The following is a 17829-nucleotide window of genomic DNA, read 5'->3' as shown; positions in this document are numbered from 1 at the left end:
AATATATATACAAAAAAAATCAAGATCATGTGAAGTATTAATACCACTTTACAATGCCTTGGTAAGGCCACACTTGGAATACTGCATCCAGTTTTGGTCACCACGATGTAAAAAAGATGCTGAGACTCTAGAAAGGGTACAGAGAACAGCAACAAACATGATCAGGGGACTGGAGGCTAAAACATATAAGGAACGGTGGCTGGAATTAGGTTTGTCTAGTTTAATGAAGAGAAGGATGAGGGGAGACACGATAGTCGTGTTCCAATATTTCAGGGGCTGCCACAAAGAAGAGGCAGTCAAGCTGTTCTCCAAAGCACCCAAAGGCAGGACAAGAAGCAACAGATGGAAACTAATCAAGGAGAGAAGCAACCTAGAGAAACTTCCTGACAGTGAGAACAAGTAACCAGTGGAACAACCTGCCTCCAGAAGCTGTGAATGCTCCAACACTGGAAGTTTTTAAGAAGAGACTGGACAGCTGTTTGTCTGAAATGGTATAGGGTTTCCTGCCTGAACAGGGGGTTGGACTAGATGACCTCTAAGGTCCCTTCCAACTTTACTATTATTAATATTATCTTCCTTTGCTTAGGAAATTGTACAGAACCATTCTGTGTCATAGTAGCATATATCAGTAGGACGGTAGTATACATTCACCCCTATAGGGCAAAGTTATGAGGTATCTGTGGCTGCTGTCCTTGCAAATCCTCTAGATTTATGTCTAACAATGGCATTTGCACACACACACACACACACACACACACACACACACACACACACACACACACACAATCAATTATGCATATGCCAATCATTCAAGATCCAAATTGAATCAGTTCAATAAATCAGTTCAAATCAAAATACAGTATATCAATTTAATCTGAAGAAAGGTCAACTTCAATGAAGTTGAGTCTAACTCAATTTGATTGGATAAAAAGTGGGTTACACATGTATAGAAATCTAATAAACCACCAGATTGATTAAAAAGTGTTCAATTTAAATTGAATATTGAATTTCATGGAGTCGTTAGATCAAAACACCTTTCAATCAGGTCTTTAAATTAAAAGCTCAGTTATGCCATGATACCTTTATGAACTAAATTTCCTTTCACCTTCAAAAAAAAATTAAGACATAAACAGGTTACGGATCCATCTGTCCAAGTACTTTAGCCAATTATGATCAGAGCAGGAGTTGGACAAGAATACTTCTTACACTTTTCCAGATTGCCACTCTTACGGTCTATTAATGGGATGCCCCTGGTCAAAGCTTGACCAAAGAACTTATCCACTTGGAATTGGTCCCCAAGGTCTCCTCCCCCCCCAGGTTGATGTGAGGACAATGATTGCTAGGTGGTCACCTTGCCCGTGCATAGAGGGTTACAGGCAGCTATTATTCAGGGAAGCATATTTTGTGGGCTGGGTTGTGAATTGCACAGTGGGAACTAAAATCAATTATCTTTTGCAGCTGAAAAAGAAAACTCTGGAAGTCAGTGTCTGGGATTATGATAGATTCTCCTCTAATGACTTCTTGGGTGAAGTAAGTTTGCTATTTTCCTTGATTTTGCTAATTTTTCCTTTCCTCAGATGACAATACAATCACATGATATATTTTTTAAATCCCAAGAAACATTTGTCCAGATGGAGGCCCCATGACAGAGACAGATGCACAGTAATGTCTTGTGACATTTATCCATTTAGGAAATCATGGATTTCCTTGTTTTTGGCTTAGCCCAGGGGTCAGCAACCTGAAACAGTGAAAGAGCCACTCGGAACCGGTTCCCTCACAAAAGGAAAAACTGGGAGCCGCAAAAAATGTGTGCGCATGTACGTACATGCGCACATGCGCAGAACAGGGTTTGACTGAAGAGTAGAGCCAAGGCAAGATATGCACCTACCCTGCATATTTGAATTGATTGGTTGAACATTTTTAGTCCCACTTTTTTTTTTTGGACTGCACATGGCAGAGGACTGGGAGCCGCAGGAGATGGCTGAAAGAGCCGCATGCGGCTCCGGAGCCGCAGGTTGCAGACCTGTGGCTTAGCCAAAAGTACAAACCCACCTATTAGGGTTTAACTATACCAGGGGTGGGCAACCTTGGCTCTTTTATGACTCATGGACTTCAACTCCCAGAATTCCTGAGTCAGCTGACTCAGGAATTCTGGGAGTTGAAGTCCATGAGTCATAAAAGAGCTGAGGTTGCCTACCCCTGAACTATACATTAAAAAACTCATCATAGCAATTAACCTTTGTTTCTTTTAAGAAACTGACTTAACATTAGGCTGTAAAGTTATAAGCAAAGTATGATTTCCATTGAGTTTGAGGTAAGTCCTCCATATCGTTTTCATGCCAAGAATAAGGAGATAGTTTGCCATTATTTCTTTCGGGGTGTCTTGCTGCCTTGGCTGATTGCAAACAAGGTGAGTATAAAATCATCAAGAAGTTAGCTAAACTCTACTTACTTCACTTGCAAGTAAGGTACCCCTCTCTCTCTCTCTCCCTCTCTCCCTCTCTCTCTCTCTCTCTCTCCCCCTCTTTCTTTCTTTCTTTCTTTCTTTCTTTCTTTCTTTCTTTCTTTCTTTCTTTCTTTCTTTCTTTCTTTCTTTTTCTTTCTTTCCCATAATTTAATTTCTAATCTCCTGAAATAAGGACATTGCACACTAATACTGAACAATCATCAGAACAAGAATGTTGTATAAAACGGGTTTGGGGTGAGTTTTGAGATTCAGTGCATCCAGAATAGTGTTGCTTTTACAAAACTGGAGGTTTGCTCTCTGTCGCTGTGTAGGTCTTAATCGAGCTGTCGAGTGCCTGCCCCCTGGATAACACTCCTCGCTGGTACCTTCTGAAGGAGCAGAGTGAAAGCCTTGAGCACGGGAGATCCCACTCAGGGCAGGGTAGCCAGCAGTCTCCGAAACCGTCAGTCATCAAGAGCAGAAGTCATAGTATTTTTCCCGACCCGTCCAAAGGTAAGACTTTTTTCCCCCGGGCCCTCTTTGCGGACATCAGGGTAAACTCTGGCTTTATGCAGACCGTTTGATGTGAAATCAGACGTGAGGCACAGTGGATTCCCTGCCTTACCCGGGAAGTTATTCCACTTCTTAAGTACGACAGAGAAATAACCTTAAGATATTTTTCAGTCCAGAGAGAAAGAGAGGTAAAGAGAGAGAGAGAAACCGCTCATAGTTAAAGGGGGGGGGGGAAAGGCTTCTGCCATGCTTTGAGCCCACTGCCTCTTAGGAGTGCAGGACCTACGAGAGCCCTCGGTGAGCCGCTGGAAGGGGTGGCTCTTCCTTTGCCAAACAGCAAGTGAACAGCTGAGCTACCTTGCGGCCCACAGAAGGCATTTTCCCAAAGACAGGGAGGCGCGGGGGGGGCATATAATGGGGAAAAGGAGACTTTAAAAGGGAAGCAAAGAAACATACCCCATTTTCACTTTGGAAGTGATGGGGAATTAAGAGAAGGATTTCTGCCAATACAGTTCCTAGCCTGTTCTGGCCACGAGGTGTTATTTGCATCCAACCAAGCAAATGTCCAGAATGAGCAGGTAGCACATGGACACGGGGGGGGGGGGCAGGAGAGAGTGGGGAAAGTTTGTTTCTTCAGAGTCTACGGAAGGGTTAGAGGGTCGGACATTATTCCCTGCTTCTTATTCTCAACACAACAAAGTAAGGTGAGGAGAAGAGCCCGCCCGTGGTTTTCAGTGGAGGGATGAAGGAGTAGGAGAAGTTATATGGCCTGCACAATCACTCTGTGGCTCTGAGGTGGGAGAAGAATAACGTACTGTATTCCTGGTATTTCCCTCCTCTTCCCCCCGCAATTCTTGCCAGATATGCAGATGCCCACCATTGAGAAGTCCCACAGCAGCCCGGGAAGCTCCAAATCTTCCTCTGAGGGACATCTGCGTTCTCACGGACCATCTCGCAGCCAAAGCAAAACCAGTGTCACTCAAACTCACCTTGAAGACGCTGGGGCAGCCATCGCTGCTGCTGAAGCCGCTGTCCAACAGCTCCGTCTCCAACCAAGTAAAGGGCACAAATAAAATTCCTCAGCATGGCAGCTTAATTCTCATCTCTGGCCTTCCCCGCCCTCCTCCCCCGTCTTCCCTGCTCCTGGCCTTTTCTTTCCGCTCTGGGCACATTTGTGCATTTCACCTGTTCAGTATTCTGTGTGTTTGCCTGTAAATACATAGAAATAGAAGATACTCTCCTTGTCTACTGAGATATAGAATGCCACTAAACTGGTTGTTTTTCCAGCATGTATTCCGTTTGCTCAGTAGGTCACAATCCTGCACTTCTTTATGGGAAAGGTTTGCTGTGTTTTGTTCCTTTGGTGTCACTAAATGCCTCAACTAATTTAAATATTATATACTTTGTTTCCAGCTCTACCCCTAGCTGAGAATTGTGGAAAATTTGTAAAAACAGCACACTGAATTTCAAAATCAAATGGGGTAGATCTGTTGTAAAGTATCAGAATTTTAAAAACAAAATGAAAGAATATATTTGGTTCAGTTTTATACTGGTAAATGTTCTTTTCTTTTGACAAAATTATTTTTTAAAAAGCAATATCCTTAAAATGTTTTCTTCAGTCAATGATAATATAGTACAATCACACAGACACATTCATTGGCTGCAATTAAAATTAGATACTGGCTTTGTTAACCATGTAATCATTAGCCCTACAAAGCCTATATTATATGGGGGTATTTAAAAATGTTAGTTAGCAATGAGGCTTAACAATTACAGCTTTTCTGTATTTCACCACGTGTAAATCATTCTTTCGTGGAATTAGAGGTTGAGGATTTAGTGTGTGGCAAATTAGTATAATCCAACTGTGGCAACCGTTTGTTGTCTCCATTATAATTGGTGCCCAGTCACTGTTGCGTAACACAAAAGGCAGGAAATAAAATCCTCTGTCTTCTTTATCCTTTTATTTTAATTAAAAAGAAACAGCCAGTTTAATTACCATTTACTGCTCTTCATGTGATGTCTCTTTGGAATTCAAAGAAACTTGCCTATTTAAATGCAGAAAAGAGAATTTCCCTATTTCTGTTTGCATGACTAACATTTAAGCTGGTTCCATCTGAGGTACATATTGTGGGTTTCCATTTCACCCATAACTGCCACAGCTAACCATAAAAGCGGTCAGTCTAATCATGCAAGGAAGCTGCACAGACACAGCGTAGCGGGAGTCCTCCCAATTCAAAGAACTCAGTCTGACAATCTGCCTCCACCAGCCAGTGACAGCAAAGAGCAAAGCCAACTAGCCCTCAGGAAAGTGATGTCCGATGGACCCTTCAGCCCTGAAGGAGGTGAGCAGAAAGACATCTGGCCCCGGAGCCCCTGGCCCGAATTGAATGCCTTCTGGCCGGGCCTGCTAATTCATTGCGCAGTGAAGTTACTCCTCCGCTCGTAGCGGTAATATTCTACTGCAGGGGTCTTCAAACCTGGCCCTTTTATGACTTGTGGACTTCAACTCCCAGAATTCCTCAGCCAGCATGCCTAGTTGAGGAATTCTGGGAGTTGAAGTCCACAAGTCATAAAAGGGCCACGTTTAAAGACCCCTGTTCTACTGGGTTAAAAGAGATTTCTTAATTGCTGAAGTGCTAGACACATAAATAGTTAAGCTTTCTAACACAGAGAGTGTCCATCCTCCTCCAAATCTCGAATGTATCATGCTGATATTGCCAAATAAATGGCATGCGTTTTTAATTTGAACTCCTTAAGCATGATTAACCAATCTTTTTGTATAACTAAAGTCTGTTGTGGCATACATGAATTACAACATGGACGCCTTGTTGTTGTTGTGTTGGTGCTATCACTTTGACATATGTTATGTATTCTGCTGTGAAAAATCTACCTTTCAAAAGAAAATTCTTCCCTGGAAGTTGAATAGAGAGACTCAGTGAAGGCAGCCATTGAATTTCAACTGGAGTATGTTCATTTGTTCGTGGTGTGGTAGACAAGAGGAGCTGGAAATTAGCTTGTTCCCAAACTCTTTTGTATCCTGATCAAAAAGCAGGATGGGCCTTCCGCCATTCCAGGAACCTAAACGACCTGATTGTTTTCTGATAAAACATCTTCTCTTCGAATCATAGATTATTCCATGGTGTCAATTTTTCATGTGATTCTAGTTCAGATCTTAAATATTAATAATCAAATATGCATAGCAGCTTCCAAGTTTGGAAGCAAATAATCCCTAATTAATATACCTAACGACTAAAACTTGTCAAGATTTCAAAAGAGTTACACATATTTCTAATTTGACCCAAAGAGGGCAATATTCACACAAAAAAATCTCATTGCATAGCAATATAGAAAATAACAAGAAAGCCCAATAATAAAGTTGAATGTCTAGTACATCAGTGCCACTATCTTCATACAGCGACCTCAGTTTGGTGAAAGATATTTAAGGACTTTGGGCCTCACATAAACGTTTTCTCAGTGCTTATTTGTTTATTTTATTTCACCCCCGCCCTCTCCCATTCTGGCATCTCCTGAAGGGTCCCTTCACCAGCTCCAACTTTGCTCCCCACCCACCACCCACCATTAAGAGATCTCAGAGGCCGGCCAGCCTTGGTCCCACAGCAGCCGCAGCCGTCCCTATTTAACCCTGGAGCCCACCTGCTCAGATCTGGGACTGGTAAAGGCTGTCCTTTTTGCACAGAGATATCCACAGTGAGGCATTTTTTCTGTTTGAAAATTCTTTATTCTTGGCAAGCCAGCTCAACATCTGATGGTTGCAAGTGACTCAAGCCGGATCTTGAGGGGCTTCCAAAAAACAAAGGGAGATGGAGCTGAGGAAGCTTCAGGACAAGATAACTTCTTTTAGGTCCCTGTTGTCTTCTCACGGCTCTATGACTTGATGTTCCTAGAGCGTCTCGATTAGGCTGCAGGGAATATTGGTGGCTTTATTTATTTATTTAATTGATTTTATATACCACCCTATTCCCGAAGGACTCAGGGCGGTTTACAGGGCGAGTTAAAACAATGCAAATAAGTACACTTTAAAATAGAATTAAATAAGACTAGCCCACAATTAAACAAATTAAAATTAAATTAAAATTAAAATTAAAATTAAAATTCACGCCCCTCTCTCTCCCCCTTCTCACCCTTCTCTGCAGGGGTGGTCAGCACTCCCTGGCCATGTTGCGGTCAGAGCCTCTTCTCGCTTTTCTTTTTTCTAGGAAGATTTTCTCTACTCTTCCTATATGTTGAAGCTTCCAATAGGCCAGCATAAGTCTGTCCCATTGTGGGGGGGGGGGGAGTGGAAGGATAAACATCAAATAAAATGGGCTATTTAAAACAAAAGTTTAAAAAAGAGATGATAAAAAAGTAGGTGTAAAAGTAGGTGTTATAGGTGTTTCTGCCTTCTCTCCATTTTGGCTCCCCCTCCTGAATTTGGGATCATTAAATAATAAATAAAATAAATAAATAATAAACCTTTTATTGTCAAAGTACAACATGTGTACATTGAGATTAGCTGAGCCTCCCCCCGTGCTCTCTCCCCCCAACACACAGTGACAACAAACCCTCCATCCCACCACACCATGTGAACCAACTACACCACACACCGGCCTCCCAAGTCAATTCTGCATAAGATTATGTCCCATTTAAAAGCCTAACAGCCCACGGATAAAAGCTATTTTTCAGCCTGTTGGTGCGGCTGGCTATACTCCTATATCTCCTACCCGATGGTAGGAGAGTAAAGAGATACCGTCCAGGGTGTGAGTCATCCCTGAGAATCTTCCTCACTCTTCCAAGGCAACGAGCCCTGGAGATGTCATCCAGTGGTGTCAGGGGACAGCCCATGATGTCTTGTGCTGTGCTCACTACCCTCTGTAATACTTTCCTGTCCACGGCTGTCAGACCAGCATACCAAACCACAATACAGTACGAGAGGACGCTCTCTATAATGGACTGGTAAAAGAGGGTCATTAGCCATTGTTCTACCCTGTCCTTCCGCAAGACCCTAAGAAAGTGAAGCCTCTGTTGGGCCTTTCTAGCCACCTGGGTTGTGTTAACTTTCCAGGTCAGATCTTCACAGAGATAGACTCCCAGAAATTTAAAGGAGGAAACTCTCTCCACACAGTCTTCCCCAATGTAAAGTGGGGCAGGTTCCTCCTTTTTTCTCCGGAAGTCTAACACCATCTCTTTCCTCTTGCCCATGTTTAGGTGCAAGTTGTTGTTACTACACCATATGGATAGTTTTTGTACCTCCGCCCTATATGCTGTCTCATCCCCACCTGTAATAAGACCCACCACAGTCGTATCATCTGCGTACTTGATTATCGCAGTGGATGGGTCAGATGATACACAATCTGATGATACCAATTTGATTGATGATGATGATGATACACAAAAAAACCTGGTTGTTTGAATTGTCTGGCCTGGACTGAGGGATTTTAAATTAAATTAAATTAAATTAAATTAAATTAAATTAAATTAAATTAAATTAAATTAAATTAAATTAAATTTCAATTTCAATTTTAATGTTATCTTAATTTTGTGGGCTTGTATTAATTTAATTTTATTTTATTCTCTCTTTTTGTATTGTTTTAACATGCCCTGTGAACCACCCTGAGTCCTTCGGGAATAGGGTAGTATATAAATTCAATGAATAAATAAATAAATAAATAAATCATAAGTGTATAAAGAGTACAGGTAGGGGCTAAGCACACAGCCCTGTGGCGTGCCGGTGCAAAGCTTCAGGGGGGTGGACAAAGCAGACCTGACCCTCACTGTTTGTAACCGATCCCTAAGAAAGTCTTGAATCCAATCGCAGATGGCAGGGGAGAATTTCAAGTCAGTCAGCTTCTCGATGAGAATGCTCGGCAAAATGGTGTTGAAAGCCAAGCTGTAGTCAACAAAAAGCATCCTGACATAACTTCCAGGTCTCTCAAGATGACTTGCTACAGACTTGTATTGTTTCCTTAGATCATTTTGGGGAATTGAAATTAAACAGTCCCAATGGTTGCGCGTAGTTTTAACTAGAGCTGAAGAAATATATTCAAGCACTTTTAGTCAAGAAACTGATTGTATAATAGCTGAGATTTAACTGATAAGACTTCAATCAAATTGGCTATTTACTGTATTTTTAACAGTTGTTGTTCATATTGTAATATTTGAGCTACCTAAATTAAAAAGACTTAGTTCTACAATGGCATCTTTACTGATAGATTAATGCAGTTAAGTATCCAATAACTCTGAGGAAATTATGGGAACAATGTGTTGTTTGGCCAGAGTAGCCTTCCACCAGGGCCCCAGCTAACATAGCCATCAGCTATGCTAACTTCAGATTCTGTAATTACAGCCCAATTACACCCAAGTAGCCCACCCAGAAAAGGTATGGCATAACCCTAAAGCCAAAATTCAGCACAAGGCGGGAGAATCTTGTGAGCATACTTTACATTCCAACTTGCAAATTGCCAGACCTTAATTAAATTGCTTACGGTTTTATCAGCTCAGCCAACTGGTGGGATCCAATCCCTGTCACTCTTTCTACTCCCTACAGCCAGGTCTGCCAACCACAGGCCAGGAGAAAGCTCGGTCTCTTCCACTGGCTCATCCACCAGCACCTTTGGCAGCGGATACAGTGTGGACAGTGAGGGAAGCAACAACGGCAACACCGCCACCACCACCGCCACCGCCACGGGGGACAGCAACCATTTCCCCATTCCAAGAATGTACGGGCTTTTTATCGCGGGCTGTCTTTGTTGCTAATCACAGAGAAAAGAGAGAGCAGGGAGCAGCTGCCTTGTCTGCCCTCCCGTCCCGTTTCCAGCCACTGAGTCTCCTCAAGGACGCCAGGACCATTCACGAGGGGCCATTGTGGCACACACGGGGGCCGCAAGTGGCTTCTTTCGTCGGCAGCAGCAGCACTGAGCCCAACTTGGTTAATCTAGAAAGCTCAGCAGGCTCTTGGTGCCACTGGCTTTGGCTCATATTCAGTGAGGTTAACACTGCGCAGTGGCAAAACTTTAAAGCTGCTGCCGCGTCTTTGTCGCCATTCAGTAGTTACGCATCACGTTGCAGGCCAGATCTGGCAGCTCTGAGTGTTTTTCTTCTATTGAAAGCAGCTGCCTTTTTCAAATAGGGAATCAAGAGCCTTGCATATTTTTACTATGCTACTTACTTCTCTGTGATCAACTGCAATTTTTTTTTGGAGTTCTCTATATTTATATATTTATACATTTACAGAATCGCCTTTGTTAACAGCAGACCATCTATGTTTTTCAACAGAGGAAAGATGAGCCAGAATGGACAAGAAGCCTTGAAGCAATCAGGGGTAGGATTAACAGAAATTGAAGGTAAAGTGTCTATCTCAATTCAAAATGAATTATCTAGGAGTCTGTAGAAAATATTTGTTGCTATTCTATTAATCTAGATGCTATTTTTGTAAGAAATAAACTCTACTTTTTATTGTACCCCAAAATGCTATGATGGTAGCAATGATAGCCTTTTCAGTGTAAAGCAGGGGTCCCCAACTCCCAGTCCGTGGACCAGTACCAGACAGTGGCATTCCAGCAACCGGTCCGCACAAACAAGCAAAGACCCATCCACGGGATGCAGGCAGCACACAAAACCACACACCCTCCAGTCCATGGAAAAGCCTCTGTCCACGGAACCGGTCCCTGGTGCCCAAAGGGTTGGGGACCTCTGGTGTAAAGAACCTACTGTCAGTAAGAAAACCTTATTCATCTAAACTGCATGCATCTCCAATTAAATTGTGAGAAAAGGGACAATTTATCCCATCCAGTGATGTACAAGGATAATTAAAACTAGTATATAAAATTAGTTATACTGATATAGGAATCATTATGAAAAATATATCCTGTTGGGCTCAGCCCCCATTGACCCATCTGGGAAGCTTTGGCCCTCAGAATAAGGACAGAGCAGGAGATTGCCCACCTGTGCTCCAGACGGCTGCTTCTCGCAAGGAGAATGTAGGAGTAGGGTCTCCGACAGGTGTAAGTGATGGGAGATGACAAGAATTGCCTTCTTGCTTGCAACTGCAGTTGAGACCTTTAAGAGGGCACTGTTCACTAACCTCATTTTCTAATAACTTCTGGAAGTTGTTTATTGAATTCTTGCAAGCTATTAGAGAGCTTCAGGATGACAACTTTGAAAATGTCAGGTGAGTTTGCCTTCAATCCTGAATGAAATGAAATTTTAATTGTAAGCTTAAATATTGAAAGACTTTGAAATAAATGGTAAAAAACTAAATAAGATTTTTATCTTAAGACAGGGGTCTTCAAACTTGGCTCTTTTATGACTTGTGGACTTCAACTCCCAGAATTCCTCAGCTAGCATGCCTGGCTGAGGAATTCTGGGAGTTGAAGTTCACAAGTTCTAAAAGGGCCAAGTTTGAAGACTCCTGTCTTAGGAAGTTATAAACAGACTAAGGATGTAGATAATATTAGAATATGGAAATTATTACAATACGATTTTAGAACCAATTATAAAAAACAGACAACTTCTCATGGGAAATAAATATATTTTGGTTTTTGCAAGCCATAACTAAGATAAATAAGTAGGGTAGAATGGGGTAGAATGTGAAGAAATCAAATCCTGCAACAATATTTAAATGAGCTAAAGAAAGATTGTAAAGTTGGTTTACTTGATCAAGATTAAAACAAATCATATTGTTACTTCTGGTAACTCATTGTGAACTTTCTGCTGACCCTGGGATAGGAAATACGATGTTTTGTGGGCTTGTGCAGTGGATAAGAGGTGGGATATGGTATAAAGAGACAGTCATTTCTAATGGAGGAGAGGTAAAACTTGTTTGTGCTTGTGATAAAGGTTGGAAGTCACGTCTCTACACTTTCTTTCCTATTAGTTATATTTTGGATTTTCTCTTTCTTTTTTTCCTTTTCCCTTGCCCTTTTTACTCTTTCTGTTCCAAATTCTGGGATGTCGGCGTAATCTGGCAGAAAAGCAGCATTTCCTTTTAGTAGAGCTAAATTAATTTTGCTTTCTTCTATTATTACAGGTAAAACTCAGGTAATGGGTGAAATAAAGATTGCCTTAAAAAAGGAAATGAAGACTGATGGAGAACAGTTAATAGTGGAAATCCTGCAATGCAGGAATATAACTTACAAGTTTAAATCTCCAGATCATTTACCAGGTATCATTTGTTCATGAGCCAGTATTTTAATAAATATTTTTAAATAATCAGGCCCCAACCACATATTATATTAATTATTTTAAGTACAGCAATAACATAGTGGGATTTTTGCCATGAGATACAAAGGGGGAAAAGATTATTCTTATAAATTGACTGTCCTTTGGGTGAAATTGTTTTTCATGTGCAAACGTTAAGTTGAGCTGCTGATTCCCCCCATACACAACCACACACCACCATGGAACATCTTGGTAGAGCTACTGAAGTGGTTGTCCATTACATTGTCCCATTTTTTTTCATTAAAATTATAAAGCTGGAAAGGACATTGGAGGTTATGTAATCTCACCCCTGTTTAGCGCAGGACCCACTAACTTTTTCCTGCCCTGATGTTTCTCGCTGTAAACTGTCAATCGTTGAATTTTTAGAGCTTTCTGAAGGACCAGTCACCCCTCTCAGCTTTGTAAATTTATAAATGTCCTCTCCACTTCCTCATTCAGATTGTTGATAAAGATGTTGTTCAGCACAAACTTAGGACAGAACTTAGTGGCCTCCCCACTGAAGGCTTCCTCCCTCTTGAGCTAACGTTGGACCCTTAAATCAGCAGACCTGGGGATATGGCCACTCAAACAATTGTGCTATGAACAGAAGATCTGATGAGGAAAAAAAAATTGTGGTCCCAATTCTAATACATTCCTCTTCTAAGCTTTTATGGTCTCCAGAGACTAGTTCAAAGTCTTTTCTGCCCCTGATCATTTCCCCCCAGGATTCTTAATAGCCTTAGCAATGTCCCATTACATCCTAGATATAGAAAACAGGACGATAACAGACCCCCTGTAACATCCTATTGAGAGTCTATACAGTGACATCTCACTACCTTTTAAAAGAAGGAGAGGAACATCCTACACAATTTTATGCCTCTACTTTCTCAAGGTGGCTCATGGATTTCTCCAATCCCCAGAGAGGTTGGGCATGCCAAAGCATCTTCCACTTCTTCCATAAAAAGGTTTGCTGAGATTACTGTGGAATGTCCACCAGGGGACAAGTCTGATGCTATATTGGACTTTTTGCTTCTCTGAGTTATCCTAGTTCCACGTACTTGTGTCTGACAAAGGGACTCCCCACCCCACTATTCTCTGATTTTCCTCTTCATTTTATGCTCTTTCTACAGCTGGCCTGCCAAGGAAATTGTAAACTTTCCTGATGCATTGCTATATAAAAACTCTTCTCACTTCCCCATCCAATAAAGATTCAAGCTTAGCCTTGCAATAGCGCAAGGCGTAGTTTGGGTCTTCCTTCTTTAAAGCCTACGGTAGTTGGAGCCTCTGCTGCCAATTCCCCCTGCTAAACTGCCCTGAAACCTCCCTCATCTGCTGCCCTGGTCATGAGCTCTCAAAATCTGTTTCTGGATGGAGTGGGGGGGGAGTAGGAGCTCCCCCACTCACCTCCTTTGCTAAACTCATTGCTGCTCATTAGGTGAATTAAAAAGACTTTCCAAACAAAAATGCATTTGAATCTCATCCATTGTTGTTCTAATTGATTCATACCAAATCAATCTGATTCATATGATTCAAGTTAAAACCTACTCACACAGTGAACTGAATTATCCAATAAACCTAGTTGCCTGATAATTTTAATCAGGTAAAGGCCACTTGGTGTAATAGAATAAGAAATAGAAATAGAGTAGAAATAGAATTTCACAGAATTAATGTGGGTGGAAGGTGAGTCCTGAAATAAATCATAGCCCTATTTCCCTTTCGTAATATTCATGGGCTTTTAACCTTACCCTCATATACAGATTTCTGCAGAATTTTATTCAGTAAATTCCATAGCCACTAGGACAGCTTTGGGGTCACAGGGGGTGTCGTGAGGCTCAAAGTACAGCCAGAGGTTAAGATTCTGAGGGGAGGAAGGGCCAAGAGGAGTCCCTTTCAGATCTTAATGATGGGTGAAAGTTTGCTACCCTGAGTTAATTACGAATCTCTGAGTGTTCTATAAAATAGCCCAAACCATCTGTTTCCACAGATTTATACGTAAAGCTGTACGTAGTCAACCTTGGGACTCAAAAGAGGGTGGTGAAGAAGAAAACGAGAGTGTGCCGGCACGACCGGGAGCCTTCCTTCAATGAGACCTTCCGCCTCGGCCTGAGCCCCTCCGGCCATTCGCTCCAGGTACCTGGCTCACTCCCGGCACGCGGCGCACCTTCCGCATTTGCCTCTGAAATACATCTTTTATCCACTCACCCGACCCTAGTGTTTATAATGTTTCTAGGAATGTCGTCCCAATTTTGTCAGCTATTTTGCTTATTTTAGCAAGCCACCTTGACCAATGCTTCCAATTTTGTCTGCAGAAAACCATGTTCCCCAGCACTTCCATGCTCTTCTACTTCAGCATAAGTGAATTTTTCAAGTGACATTTTGAGTAGAAAAATTAGAGGAAGATTTTAAAAGTTCTCATTTGAGGTTATTGTAATCCCATCTTGTTTATGGAGATTCTCAGTCATCCAGATCAGAGTTATCCTAAAGCTGCTTTTTTCAGGAGGCAACTGGGCTTTCTTGTTTTTCCCTTGAAGACGTTTCACTTCTCATCCAAGAAGCTTCTTCAGCTCTGACTGGATGGTGGAGAATGGAAGGATTTATACTCCTTGCAAACAGGTGTTCATTTGCATTCTTTTAGAGAGTCGTTGAGGCCACCTGAAGGCTTACCTGTGTCCCCAGGGTCTCCTGAGTAGTGCAAATGGGCATGGAGCCTTCTTCGAACTGCTGAAAGGACCATATTGTAGACTGGAGATAATCCCATTTTGTTTCTGCTTTAAAAAAGAGAACAAACGATTTGGAAGATATTTCAGTTATCCTATAGTTCAACATTAACCAACAACATTGACAAATTATCAGTGTTTTTGTTTTGGTGGTATTGTAACTCTGGGTTTTTAAGGAAAGAGCCGACAATATTTTCCAGTGCTGAGGGTGTGTCTGTGTGTGTGTTTGTGTGTTAAGTATTTGTTAAGTATTTTAGAATACCTTGCTAGGCCCCAAACACGGGACAAATCTTATTGCCTGTTTCAGCCTAACCCAAGGCCATCCACAGGCTGTAGTCACAACAGTGACAGCTCATATTTGTGTCAATTTTTTGGATTGTTAACAAAGAATTAAAGGGACACTAATATGGCCATTTCAAACTCATTTGTTCTCATCAGTCAGCCATACCCTTCTGAGATTCGAACCTGGGCCGCTTTGTCCCGTGTTTAGGGCCTAGCAAGATATTCTAAAATATTTAACAAACACTTAACACATATCTCCCTTGCCTCTCATCTAACAAAGCGAGAAAGAGCCTGTGGCCTAAAGGTTAGAACAATTGCCTAATGTGCAATCGGCATATATGTGTGTGTGTGTGTGTGTGTGTGTGTGTGTGTGTGTGTGTGTTTTCTGAGGTTTTCGCGGGTGTTTGTAGATCTTTGGTCATTCGGGTTTTTTCCCACGTAGAATTGAAGGTGTAAGAACGTTTCGACGAACGTTTCGACGAAATCTCATCCGTCATCCTCAGGCTGGTGGCTTCAGCTTCGTTCTTCTGGGAGAAGTGTGTGGTAGTGGCTGTTTGTTCCTCTTTTTTAAACTGCCAGAGGGGGTGTGTTCTGTGGGTGGAGGTGTGCTCTGATTGGGTGGGGGGTTAGTGGAATTTCAATTGGAAGGATGTGGGGATTAAATTTTGATCTCGGCAGTTGCATAGGAATGTGAGGTCACACAGAATGGAAGCTCTTCCGAACGAAGCTGAAGCCACCAGCCTGAGGATGACGGATGAGATTTCGTCGAAACGTTGCTCTTACACCTTCAATTCTACGTAGGAAAAAACCTGAATGACCAAAGATCTACACACACACACACACACACACACACACACACACACACACACACATATATATATATATATATATATATATATATATATATATATATATATATATATATAACACACACACACACACAGTGCTTTTTTTGTAAAAGAAAAAGGTGTGTGTGTATGTATACACACACATACACACACCTCCTGATCAAAGTGATAAGTAAATGTAAAACCTCTTTCAGTCAAGATTGGTTTCTTCTTTGTCACACAATGTTTCCCTTTCACATAGTTTTCATGATCTATACAAGCTAAATAAATAATATTCTATGAGAGTAGACATATGGATTATTTAATTTATCTGATATATTTTGATTTATATTAATTTAATATTAATTCGTACTTTGGTTTTGTTTGTTCTTTTTGTTTTTGGTAATAGAAATTAATTATTTGATATATGATCCAATTGAATAGCTACATATTACATTTCTTATTCATATTTCTTAATTGTTGTTTTATTATTATGAGTTTTTTCTATATTTTCCTTAAAATTACCAGTTTTAAAAAGCTGAAAAAGAGTCACTAGGTTGCAGACTGGAGCTTGAAAGCACTGAGGAGCGGGGGGTTGTTGTGTGTGCACGTGTGTGTATTGTAGTCCTTCACTCCAATGTGTGTCTTTGTGATGTAATAGCATTCATTGGATGGAGGTTTCCCATAAACTGCCTCTTGGAGGGAAAATGGGCCATTGCTCAAATAAACGACATATATGATGAATATATTCCATGGCAATATTGAGCTACAGGGCTGGACATGAACCCATGTGGAATGTTTTGTGCAATAGCCTTTTTAATGCAAAGTGTTAAAATGATTCGATCACTTTTTTTAAAGTGTACTCTGCTTTTTAATGTCATATGAAATATATCACTTTTTGCTTTTTTTTCCTAGATTCTTCTTGTTTCGAATGGAGGAAAGTTTATGAAGAAAACCTTGATCGGTGAAGCATATATTTGGCTTGATAAAGTGGACCTTAGGAAAAGAATTGTAAACTGGCACAAACTTTTAGTTAGTTCCACACAAGCCCATTGAGCAAAGATGTCCTTGTTTGGTGTCAGACAGATCAAGCTGGAAGAGTCTCCTTGTGCGATCCCAGGACTCCACTTTAATGTTAGGCTTAGGCAGGCTTTCCAGAATATGAAACAAGTAACACCCGTTCTGGGCTATCTAGCACATTTTTATGAAGGCTAGTCCATTGGTTTTACTGTGTAAAAAGCTAGAACAAGACAGCAAAAGAAAAGCATCACCCTTGGCTCAGATGATTATACAAGTCCACTGGAATAAGGACTGCGAATCAAGGGTTCAGCGATGTTAAAACCTTTGTAGCCACGTAAACAACGGTGCCCCTGCACGCGAAGGCAGCTGGAATGCAGAAACTCTGGCTGCGTTTGGAGGCAAGACTCCCAGAGAATGGAACCTGGGTGTTCTTGTGCCATCAGAAGGGGGATCCTTTTATGCAAAAGCACCCAGGGACGGCCTTCCTAGTCTCACCGATCAGAAGATTATTCAGCTCTGTTCTTCTGTATTTTAGAGCGTTCAGAGTAAGATGGTGCCCTAGGGGCAAAACGCAGCATCTTTTATTTTTATTTTAAATAGTAGCAATGATTATATTTCTTTTCTTGGAGTACCAGTTCAGAGTAATAATTTCAGTGTTTCTCCGTGTGAATAATGCAGAATCACGATCTTAGAACATTAAGTCCAAAGGGAGAGAGAGAAATGGGGGGGGGGGAGAATCAGGATTTGTTGTACAGTTGCCACCATAGCATGAAATAAAACGTAGCCCTGAGTTGTGGAAGAAGCCACAGTCCTCCCTGCCTTTCTCAGT

The 17829-nt window shown here is 41.4% G+C and overlaps 1 protein-coding gene across 1 annotated transcript in view; it reads left to right on the top strand.

Annotated features, from left to right (window-relative positions):
- Nucleotides 1-17036, top strand: part of PCLO (piccolo presynaptic cytomatrix protein) — a gene marked incomplete at both ends in the record, with an annotated part of 101423 nt that extends 84387 nt beyond the window's left edge. Inside the window, 9 exons of the mRNA XM_083366835.1 lie at nt 1459-1530; nt 2779-2959; nt 3821-4015; nt 5119-5301; nt 9504-9675; nt 10232-10299; nt 11985-12119; nt 14139-14284; nt 16896-17036. Of these exons, the coding sequence (XP_083222961.1) occupies nt 1459-1530; nt 2779-2959; nt 3821-4015; nt 5119-5301; nt 9504-9675; nt 10232-10299; nt 11985-12119; nt 14139-14284; nt 16896-17036 (1293 nt within the window). The remainder of the gene's footprint in view (nt 1-1458; nt 1531-2778; nt 2960-3820; nt 4016-5118; nt 5302-9503; nt 9676-10231; nt 10300-11984; nt 12120-14138; nt 14285-16895) is intronic.
- Nucleotides 17037-17829: the final 793 nt, after the last annotated feature.

Source organism: Vipera ursinii (assembly GCF_947247035.1).
Source record: "Vipera ursinii genome assembly, chromosome: 6".
Taxonomy (NCBI): domain Eukaryota; kingdom Metazoa; phylum Chordata; class Lepidosauria; order Squamata; family Viperidae; genus Vipera; species Vipera ursinii.
The sequence above is the reverse complement of the archived record's forward strand: the minus strand, read 5'-3'. Positions and strand labels throughout refer to the sequence as shown.